Source organism: Salmo salar, chromosome ssa14 (genome assembly GCF_905237065.1).
Source record: "Salmo salar chromosome ssa14, Ssal_v3.1, whole genome shotgun sequence".
Classification (NCBI taxonomy): Eukaryota; Metazoa; Chordata; class Actinopteri; order Salmoniformes; family Salmonidae; genus Salmo; species Salmo salar.
The window spans coordinates 45,145,111-45,156,398 of record NC_059455.1 but is presented as its reverse complement, the minus strand read 5'-3'; the positions used below and the strand labels follow the sequence as shown (position 1 = coordinate 45,156,398).

At 43.3% G+C, this 11,288-nt stretch overlaps 1 protein-coding gene across 2 annotated transcripts; it reads right to left on the bottom strand.

Moving 5' to 3' along the window:
• Positions 1-9: 9 nt before the first annotated feature.
• On the bottom strand, positions 10-6,792 carry lrrc42 (leucine rich repeat containing 42). 2 transcript variants are annotated; one of them, XM_014141279.2, is made up of 7 exons: positions 6,217-6,792; positions 5,889-6,020; positions 5,275-5,393; positions 4,928-5,013; positions 3,551-3,664; positions 2,455-2,539; positions 10-634 (listed from the first exon to the last, which is right to left on the bottom strand). In XM_014141279.2, exons 1-7 carry the CDS (start codon positions 6,624-6,626, stop codon positions 285-287), a joined length of 1,296 nt encoding a protein of 431 aa, XP_013996754.1. In that variant the 5' UTR covers positions 6,627-6,792; the 3' UTR covers positions 10-284. The 2 variants fall into 2 exon arrangements, with proteins under 2 accessions (XP_013996754.1, XP_013996753.1); XM_014141278.2 differs by having other exon boundaries at positions 5,275-5,396; positions 6,217-6,791.
• Between the last annotated feature and the right edge of the window lie 4,496 nt (positions 6,793-11,288).

Below are 11,288 nucleotides of genomic sequence, written 5' to 3'. Positions count from 1 at the left end.
TTGGAACAGTTACAATAATAAAACAAATCACATTTTATTTGTAAAAAGTTAAAAACGTAAATAAGCAACAGATTGACTAAGAAAACACTCCAAGTGTTCCTCCAGCTAAGGAGTGCAATTAAACAAAACCAAAAAACACCAAAGCTAACCTAGAGGTGGAAGCTGAACTCTGCTGGATGCATGACATCAGGAAGAGTTCAAATTGAGCAGTGCATTGTCACGCCCCACACACACACACACATTTGGAGACTGTGGACCTCGGCTACGGAGAAGGAGACAAAGCATCAGTAACTGTTGAGTAGATCCAAATCGCCTGCTGTGAGAGCTGGTGATGAAGAAGCACGTTTAACAGGAGGGCTGTGACGACCACTGTCCCCGACCTGGTGTTTACGAGGCCTCTTCTTGTTCTGTGAACAGGGTTTTACATATCCGTTGGTGGACCCTGCGATTTCAATGCTGTTGAGTGACGAGTGCTCAATTTGTCCACTTTTAGCCCCTGTGCATTGGGTCTGATGTGTGTGTGTGCTTGTTGCTGGTTTATACAAATGTATCCTCTCCCTGGTCTTGTCTTGTTCTTTATCCTGGATCAGAGGTGATGCGCTCAGGATTCCTCTGACAAACTTCTCTCTGCCAACTGAAGAGCAAATAGTATTTGTCTTGTTTAAAACAACAGCACCTATACTGACAGCCAGATCTTGTTTATAAAAACAGCACCAAACTGGCCCCTGCAGAGACAGACTAGCTTAGAAAATAGCCTGGTTCAGATCAGAATGTGCTTATAGCCAATTCCCCTTAACCTCTGACATGTATGGCATGGCTACGACTGTCCGATTTGGCTAAAGAACAGATCCGGACCTGGTTAGCTTTAAAATGGTGATGTACACTGCGTGCACAATTATTAGGCAAGTGAGTATTCTGACCTTATCATTGTTTCTATTCACATTTTCGAACTCCAAACCATATAAACTTGAATGCTTATTGGATTTAATCATTTTCAGGTGATATGTATTTGTGTAATGAGGGAGGGTGTGGCGAAAGTGAATAATACCTTATATCAAGGTGTGCATAATTATTAGGCAGCCTCATTACCTCAGGTAAAATGGGCCAAAAAAGAAATTTAACTGACACTGAAAAGCCAAAAATGTAAAATGCCTTTCAGACGGATATGACACTCTTTAAATAGCTAAACTATTGAGGTGTGACCACCGGACATTCAAACGTTTTGTTGCGAATAGTCAACTGGGGCGCAAAAAATGCATGGAGAAGAAAAGGCGCAAATTAACTGCAAAAGACTTGAGAAGAATTAAACGTCAAACTACCAGGAACCCATTATCCTCCAGTGCCACCGTATTCCAGAACTGCAACCTACCTGGACTGTCCAGAGGTACAAGGTGTCAAGTGCTCAGAGACATGGCCAAGGTCAAAAAGACTGAAACAAGACCACCACTGAATAAGATTCACAAGTTGAAGCGTCAAGATTGGGCAAAGAAATACCTGAAGACAGATTTTTCAAAGGTTTTATGGACAGATTAAATGAAAGTGACTCTTGATGGACCAAATGGATGGGCCCGTAGCTGGATCAGTAATGGACACAGGGCACCACTTTGAGTCAGGTGCCAGCAAGGTGAAGGAGGGGTACTGGTATGGGCTGCTATCATTGAGGATGAGGTAGTTGGACCTTTTCGGGTTGAAGATGGACTGAAACTCAACTCCCAAACCTAATGCCAATTTCTGGAAGATTCTTTCGTCAAACAGTGGTACAGGAAGAAGTCCTCAGCATTCTAGAAGGCCATGATCTTTATGCAGGACAATGCTCCATCACATGCATCCAAGTACTCCACTGCTTGGCTAGCCAGCAAGGGCCTCAAAGATGCCTGAATAACGACCTGGCCCCCTTCCTCACCTGACTTAAATCCTATTGAGAACTTGTGGGCCATTCTCAAACGTGAGATTTACAGTGATGGAAGACAATACACCTTTTTTTTTTAACAGCATTTGGGAGGCTGTGGTTGCTGCTTCAGCGAAAATTTATCGTGAACAGATCAAGAAACTGACAGATTCCACGGATGGACGGCTCATGGCAGTTCTTTAAAATAAGGGTGGCTATATTGGTCACTGAATATTTTTGAAAGGCCAAAAATGTTATATAATTGTCATTTTGTGTTACTTATCTGTTACACTTACTCTAAAAATTTTGAGAGAAATTATTTTTGTAATTTAGTTGCCTAATAATTCTGCACACTAATAGTTGCCTAATAATTCTGCACACTTATATATTTCCCTGAGAAAGACAAAACTAATTTTTCCTTTGTTAAACATTCAAGTTTGAGGTTCAATGACATTTTGGATTGACTGAGAGCATTGTGTTTGTTCAACAATAAAATAAATCCCGAGGAATACAATTTGCCTAATAATTGTGCACGCAGTGTAAATACAAAGGATGTTAACACTTACAAAAGCGAATAGCTGATGTTCTTGACTCTTGGATCTTCAATAGTTTGGGCAGTTCTGTTGCACTCAACTCCCACTGGTTTACAACCTGTCACAAACATACATGCCATACAAATAAAATAAGTTATCAATAAACTACTTTAGTACCATAAATGTGTGTTTTACAACAGGAGTGTCACCTGTTCTGCCCAGCCTTGTGTTTTACAACAGGAGTGTCACCTGTTCTGCCCAGCCTTGTGTTTTACAACAGGAGTGTCACCTGTTCTGCCCAGCCTTGTGTTTTACAACAGGAGTGTCACCTGTTCTGCCCAGCCTTGTGTTTTACAACAGGAGTGTCACCTGTTCTGCCCAGCCTTGTGTTTTACAACAGGAGTGTCACCTGTTCTGCCCAGCCTTGTGTTTTACAACAGGAGTGTCACCTGTTCTGCCCAGCCTTGTGTTTTACAACAGGAGTGTCACCTGTTCTGCCCAGCCTTGTGTTTTACAACAGGAGTGTCACCTGTTCTGCCCAGCCTTGTGTTTTACAACAGGAGTGTCACCTGTTCTGCCCAGCCTTGTGTTTTACAACAGGAGTGTCACCTGTTCTGCCCAGCCTTGTGTTTTACAACAGGAGTGTTACCTGTTCTGCCCAGCCTTGTGTTTTACAACAGGAGTGTTACCTGTTCTGCCCAGCCTTGTGTTTTACAACAGGAGTGTTACCTGTTCTGCCCAGCCTTGTGTTTTACAACAGGAGTGTCACCTGTTCTGCCCAGCCTTGTGTTTTACAACAGGAGTGTCACCTGTTCTGCCCAGCCTTGTGTTTTACAACAGGAGTGTTACCTGTTCTGCCCAGCCTTGTGTTTTACAACAGGAGTGTTACCTGTTCTGCCCAGCCTTGTGTTTTACAACAGGAGTGTTACCTGTTCTGCCCAGCCTTGTGTTTTACAACAGGAGTGTTACCTGTTCTGCCCAGCCTTGTGTTTTACAACAGGAGTGTTACCTGTTCTGCCCAGCCTTGTGTTTTACAACAGGAGTGTCACCTGTTCTGCCCAGCCTTGTGTTTTACAACAGGAGTGTCACCTGTTCTGCCCAGCCTTGTGTTTTACAACAGGAGTGTTACCTGTTCTGCCCAGCCTTGTGTTTTACAACAGGAGTGGTCGAAGGCCTCCAGTAGTTTCTCAGACAGGACCAACCCCATGGTGTTCCTCACGGTCTGCTTGAATGACGGGCCAACCTGGGAATCAAATAGTATACATTTCACTCTCAGTTCTGTTAGGGATCAGTGGTGCCATCTTGTGGAAGACATGTTACAGATAGGAAACAAAGAGGTCAGAATAGAATCTTAGCTATGGTGTTGTGTAGGGCTCCAGATGGTGCGAGCTGCACATTTTACATGGTCACCTCACTCAAAAACATCTTATTTTATACAAAGCTAAAGCCATGGATTTGGTCAAACAGTATAATAGTACATTATTCTCATGATTCCTGTAATGAAAAAGTGATCTGCCTGTCCCTTTTCACTGGGGCCTGTTGCTGTGTGCCAGCGAGCCACGCTCCCTCTCCCGGGAAATAAAATGCTCCGGGAGACAAAAAAAAAAGTGTTCTGATTGTATAACATTTCAAAATCCTACCCTACGGAAAACACTGCTATCATGTCACCGTGGAAGAAAGGAGGTTCAGATTTCTGTAGGTTATTTTCTCCTCAGCTCTCAATTTTGAGCTCAATAGCAACTATTTTACAACCAACATATTTGATATGGCTTTGAGATACGGACCATGCGAAATGCGCATAGGCCTCACTGGGATTGCATAGGCCTCACTGGGATTGCATAGGCCTCACTGGGATTGCATAGGCCTCACTGGGATTGCATAGGCCTCACTGGGATTGCATAGGCCTCACTGGGATTGCATAGGCCTCACTGGGATTGCATAGGCCTCACTGGGATTGCATAGGCTACAACATTTAAGACATTCAAAATGTACTGTTAGATTAATACATGGCTACTAGCAGTGGGTAATATCTTTAGAGTTAGCATCAGCGATCTTACTGTGTTTTGAGTTTTCACTTACTCAGGTGGTGAATTAGCCCCAATTAAAATTAGCCTACGATATTAGTGAGCAATAAGATGCAGGCTAATTCATCTCTATTGAACCTTAAAAAAAAATGTTTAAATGACATTTCTGGACCTCTATTTTAACAGTAAAATATAACAAATAGCCTAATTTGTCAAGTCAAAATGCATGACAATCACTAGATTATGTTCCACATTCAAATATTTTAAATCACAACATGAAAATGACAAAACTTAATTATTGTAGTCTACTACACTTTTTAATAAAGTACTGAATTACTTCATATACTAAAATGTTCTATTACGTGCATAGGGTGGTGCCACCCAACTGAAAATCTTAGAGGCACCAGTACCACCAGGGGAAAATGTTCGTCTGGAGCCCTGGTCTTGTGACAGGGAGAAGTACAGAGTCAAAACCTTCTCACCTTTATGTTAGTTCCTGATACATCAAGACCTTGTAGCTTTGGGAGGCATGTGAGATATCCAACTGCTTTCTCAGTGATCGGGTTGTCTTTTGGAAAGAGAAGTGAAAACAACTGGTTTAGAGATATGCTTGTGGGTCCCATGGACCATCTAAGACTATCTGTCCTTGTCTCCCCTCCATCTTCACAAGCTGGAAAAGAACAGGACAGATGAAATCATGAAACATGTATGCCATCCCTAAGAAGAATCTGCTTTCACGATTCAGATTTCCTTCCTAGCCGTGCAAATAACAAAGGATGAGACTAGGAAGCCATGCTATACTATTGAGATGCCCCCATAAACTACTCACAGGACAGGTCCAGTATCTGTAGGTGTCTCAGCCCCCTCCTCATCATCCTGACAGGGGCTGTCAGTCTCTGGAGACCCTGGTCTGACAGGCTGTTACCACCCAGGGACAGCTGGACCAGACTACTGAGAAAAAGGAGAGGAGAACTACAATTGGACCAGGCTGCTGGGGAGACGCAGGACAAAGAAGTGGATACTCAGCACGCACATCGAAAGCTTAGGCATAGAGACCTAAATTGGTTGAGGTTACGATTGGGGGTTATTATATTTTAAAAAAGGCAAGTCAGTTAAGAACAAATTCTTATTTACAAAGACAGCCCGGCGTCGTCTGGGTTAGGCTAATTGTGCGCCACCCTATGGGACTCCCAATAACATCCGGTTGTGATACAACCCAGAATCGAACCAGGGTCTGTAGTGACACCTCTAGCACTGAGACGCAGTGCCTTAGACCGCTGCGCCACTCGAGATCCCAATATGGTTAGGCGAACCACCACCCAGAACCATTTGAAATCTGCCTGCTAAAGACACGTCAGGGTCAATCACACACTTGCAGTCCAGCCTCAGTGAATTAATTAGGCATTGTACTGTACAATAGAACAACAAAAAAGTGATTCATACCTGGACAATGCATCTGATGTAAGATGTTGGAAGATGTCGTGGCTGTCTCCCAGTCTGCAGCCAAAGAGATCCAGGCACTTCAGACTGTGAAACGTTTTGATCTCTTCCAGCTTTTCAGACAGCAAGGGAAACCTGTGAGGAAATAAAGCAACAGGTAGTCAGCCCATGTATGAACTGTAAATGAAGTGCATTGCAAGTTCCTAAATGGGCTGTAGGTTGAAGGTTACATAATGTTGGTGGTACTACAAAGTGGGGTAAGTAGGCTAGCTACAATGTGGCATGGAAGGTGTTTATAACCAAGCTTTGTCCACTGCCAATACTGCCTTACCTATGCCGTAAACAAAGTGACCCGAGCACTATGTCCCCGTATGCATCACTGAACAACTGCAGAGCCCTAGGGGCTGCATCAGGATCGGAAAATATCTGTTTTTCCTCCGCGGCGGCGAACAGTCTGTCCCCTACTTGTTCAGGAAATCCTTTGAGAGAATCGACATGGTTGATATTGTACGCTACAAACAGCAGAGATATGTCGTAAAGGGATTTGGCAGTGTACTTCAAACTGCCTTCTTTATTATAGGTGAAGACGAAGTGCTCTTTTTTCAACGCCAGAGGGTTTGTTGTTCTGTGTGATGATGATGATGATGAAGGCGGCTTCGTCTCAGCGAGCACAATGTTATTGACGCGACGAAGTTGTCCTCTGTCGCGCACATATACTATACCAGAGTCAAGGTCGCCCATTTTTATAAGACTTTACTACGAATTTAACGTCTTTCCACACCAATTCATCTAGCTACAGTAGCTAACCATCAAGTCGTTTTAACAAACAAAAAAAGTTAGCTAACGAGATGTTCGACTGCCAGCTTCCGTGAATAATTCCGGTTGAACTGGGCCTAAAATGACGTCTCGGGTAAATGTATTAATTCGTCCTTCACAATAAAAGGTCCCTCACGTTGATAACCTACAATTCATGGAGGAGAAGAAAAAAACATGTATTTTGCTCCGTCAATTTAGTACAACAATACTTCAACATACAACAAAACTCACAAAAGACAAGAGATAAGTTACTAAATACAACAAATAAAAGACTTAACTATAAACTAAAGTTGCATTATAAACTCAGTCATAGGTAGAAAAGTCAGTTGAAAGATTTAAAAGTCATAGGAAAGAAAGTGTTATGGGTGTAAGATGGCACAGTGATGCCACCTGTTGGTAAATGTTAATTACTGTGTTTTTATTGTTGTGCTTTCCTGGTTACTCGCGTCAATGCCTGTCTCGTCATTTAACGTCCAAACAGAAAGATTTATATCACGTATATCATCTCGTATATCATCTCGGTACCTAATGGCAGTCAGGCTACTGCTCAAAAAAATAAAGGGAACACTTAAACAACACATCCTAGATCTGAATGAATGAAATAATCGTATTAAATACTTTTTTCTTTACATAGTTGAATGTGCTGACAACAAAATCACACAAAAATAATCAATGGAAATCCAATTTATCAACCCATGGAGGTCTGGATTTGGAGTCACACTCAAAATTAAAGTGGAAAACCACACTACAGGCTGATCCAACTTTGATGTAATGTCCTTAAAACAAGTCAAAATGAGGCTCAGTAGTGTGTGTGGCCTCCACGTGCCTGTATGACCTCCCTGCAACGCCTGGGCATGCTCCTGATGAGGTGGCGGATGGTCTCTTGAGGGATCTCCTCCCAGACCTGGACTAAAGCATCCGCCAACTCCTGGACAGTCTGTGGTGCAACGTGGCGTTGGTGGATGGAGCGAGACATGATGTCCCAGATGTGCTCAATTGGATTCAGGTCTGGGGAACGGGCGGGCCAGTCCATAGCATCAATGCCTTCCTCTTGCAGGAACTGCTGACACACTCCAGCCACATAAGGTCTAGCATTGTCTTGCATTAGGAGGAACCCAGGGCCAACCGCACCAGCATATGGTCTCACAAGGGGTCTGAGGATCTCATCTCGGTACCTAATGGCAGTCAGGCTACCTCTGACGAGCACATGGAGGGCTGTGCGTCCCCCCAAAGAAATGCCACCCCACACCATGACTGACCCACCGCCAAACCGGTCATGCTGGAGGATGTTGCAGGCAGCAGAACGTTCTCCACGGCGTCTCCAGACTCTGTCACGTCTGTCACATGTGCTCAGTGTGAACCTGCTTTCATCTGTGAAGAGCACAGGGCACCAGTGGCGAATTTGCCAATCTTGGTGTTCTCTGGCAAATGCCAAACGTCCTGCACGGTGTTGGGCTGTAAGCACAACCCCCACCTGTGGACGTCGGGCCCTCATACCACCCTCATGGAGTCTGTTTCTGATCGTTTGAGCAGACACATGCACATTTGTGGCCTGCTGGAGGTCATTTTGCAGGGCTCTGGCAGTGCTCCTCCTGCTCCTCCTTGCACAAAGGCGGAGGTAGCGGTCCTGCTGCTGGGTTGTTGCCCTCCTACGGCCTCCTCCACGTCTCCTGATGTACTGGCCTGTCTTCTGGTAGCGCCTCCATGCTCTGGACACTACGCTGACAGACACAGCAAACCTTCTTGCCACAGCTCGCATTGATGTGCCATCCTGGATGAGCTGCACTACCTGAGCCACTTGTGTGGGTTGTAGACTCCGTCTCATGCTACCACTAGATTGAAAGCACCGCCAGCATTCAAAAGTGACCAAAACATCAGCCAGGAAGCATAGGAACTGAGAAGTAGTCTGTGGTCACCACCTGCAGAACCACTCCTTTATTGGGGGTGTCTTGCTAATTGCCTATAATTTCCACCTGTTGTCTATTCCATTTGCACAACAGCATGTGAAATGTATTGTCAATCAGTGTTGCTTCCTAAGTGGACAGTTTGATTTCACAGAAGTGTGATTGACTTGGAGTTACATTGTGTTGTTTAAGTGTTCCTTTTATTTTTTTGAGCAGTGTATATTCACAGATGGATCTAAGGACCCTAAAACAGGAAGGGCAGGAGCAGCTTTTAGTGTTTCTGAGTTTAAAGTGGCAGTGACGAAAAGAGCAACGGATAATTTATCTGTTTACACAATGGAGTTGTTGACCATACTATTGGCTGCAGAGTGGGTGGAGGAGGTGAGGCCAGACAGGGTAGTCATCTGCTCTGACTCCTGTACAGCACTGATGAGCTTAAAGTCATGTGTGTCCCAGAGAAAACAGGATGTATTGTATGAGGTTTTTGCAGTGCTTGTATAGGGTGACACAGATTGAGGTATTTGTGATGTTTCTCTGGGTACCAACTCATGTGGAAGTAGAGGGGAATGAGGAAGTGGATATTATTGCCAAGAAGACTCTTAAACATCCTAATGTTGAGATGGAATTTTCAATCAGTAGCGGTCCAAAGATGATCTCTTTTATTGACAAGATATTCGAGTGACCGCTCTAACAATGGAAATAAATTATGTATAGATTAATCAGAACATGAAGATTATATCGACTTTAAATCTTAAAGATCCTGAATATTCAAGGAAAGACACATTTTTTCTAAATGGAACTTTAATCGTTATCATGCCAGCAAATAAAACAATCCTGAATGAGAATAAAATAACAATATTTTCTAATGTTATAGGCCTACTTTAAAAACTATACAAATTCTTAGCATAACAAACTGGAATTCCGAAGGGAGGTTGAAAGTCATCAATTGATATAATATAGTCATTGTATAACATTATCACAAACTTAACCTACAAACAATGGAGTAAAATAACTTTATATGTTGAGTTCTGATGGGGTATGACAGATGGACTAAGCTCAAGAGGCATTCATAAATTATTTTCTTCAAGAATTAAAGGGTATATAGTGACTAAACACAGCTGCTAGAATCTTGACTAGAACCAAAACATTTGATCATATTACTCCAGTGCTAGCCTCTCTACACTGGCTTCCTGTTAAGGCTAGGGCTGATTTCAAGGTTTTACTGCTAACCTACAAAGCATTACATTGCCTTCCTCCTACCTATCTCTCTGATTTGGTCCTGCCGTACATACCTACATGTAAAAAAAAAGACGCAGGCCTCCTTATTGTCTCTAGAATTTCAAGGAAAACAGCTGGAGGCAGGGATTTCTCCTATAGAGCTCAATTTTTCTGGAATGGTCTGCTCATCCATGTGAGAGACGCAGACTCGGTCTCGACCTTTAAGTCTTTACTGAAGACTCATCTCTTCAGTAGGTCCTATGATTGAGTGTAGTCTGGCCCGGCAAGGCACTGGAGTGACAAATCACCCTTGCTGTCTCTGCCTGGCCGGTTCCCCTCTCTCCACTGGGATTATATACCTCTAAACCCCATTACGGGGGCTGAGTCACTGGCTTATTAGTGCTCTCCCTGCTGTCCCTAGGAGGGGTGCGTCATTTGAGTGGGTTGAGTCATTGATGTGATCTTCCTGTCCGGTTTTGCCATGTCCGGGCCATGTCCGGGGGTATCGTCAGACCGAGCTACAGAAAATTTCAAAGTGACCCCAAACTTTTGAACGCTAGTGTACAGTTGAAGTGGGAAGTTTACATACACCTTAGCCAAATACATTTAAATTCTGTTTTTCACAATTCCTGATATTTAATCCTAGTAAAAAATCACTGTCTTAGGTCAGTTAGGATCATCACTTTATTTTAAGAACATGAAATGTCAGAATAATAGTAGAGAGAATGATTTATTTCAGCTTTTATTTATTTCATCATATTCCCAGTGGGTCAGAAGTTTACATACACGCAATTGGTATTTGGTAGCATTGCCTATAAATTGTTTAACTTGGGTCAAACATTTCAGGTAGCCTTCCACAAGCTTCCCACAATAAGTTGGGTGAATTTTGGCCCATTCCTCCTGACAGAGCTGGTGTAACTGAGTCAGGTTTGTTGGCCTCCTTGCTCGCACACGCTTTTTCAGTTCTGCCCACAGATTTTCTATAGGATTAAAGTCAGGGCTTTGTGATAGCCACTCCAAAACTTTGACTTTGTTGTCCTTAAGACATTTTGCCACAACTTTGGAAGTATGCTTGGGGTCATTGTCCATTTGGAAGACCCATTTGCGACCAAGCTTTAACTTCATGACTGATGTCTTGAGATGTTGCTTCAATATATCCACATAATTTTCCTTTCTCATGATGCCATCTATTTTGTGAAGTGCACCAGTCCCTCTTGCAGCAAAGCACCCCCACAACATGATGCTGCCACCCCCGTGCTTCACAGTTGGGATGGTGTTCTTCGGCTTGCAAGCCTCCCCCTTTTTCCTCTAAACATAACGATGGTCATTATGGCCAAACAGTTTTATTTTTGTTTCATCAGACCAAAGGACATTTCTCCCAAAAGTACAATCTTTGTCCCCATGTGCAGTTGCAAACCATAGTCTGGTTTTTTTATGGTGGTTTTGGAGCAGTGGCTTATTCCTT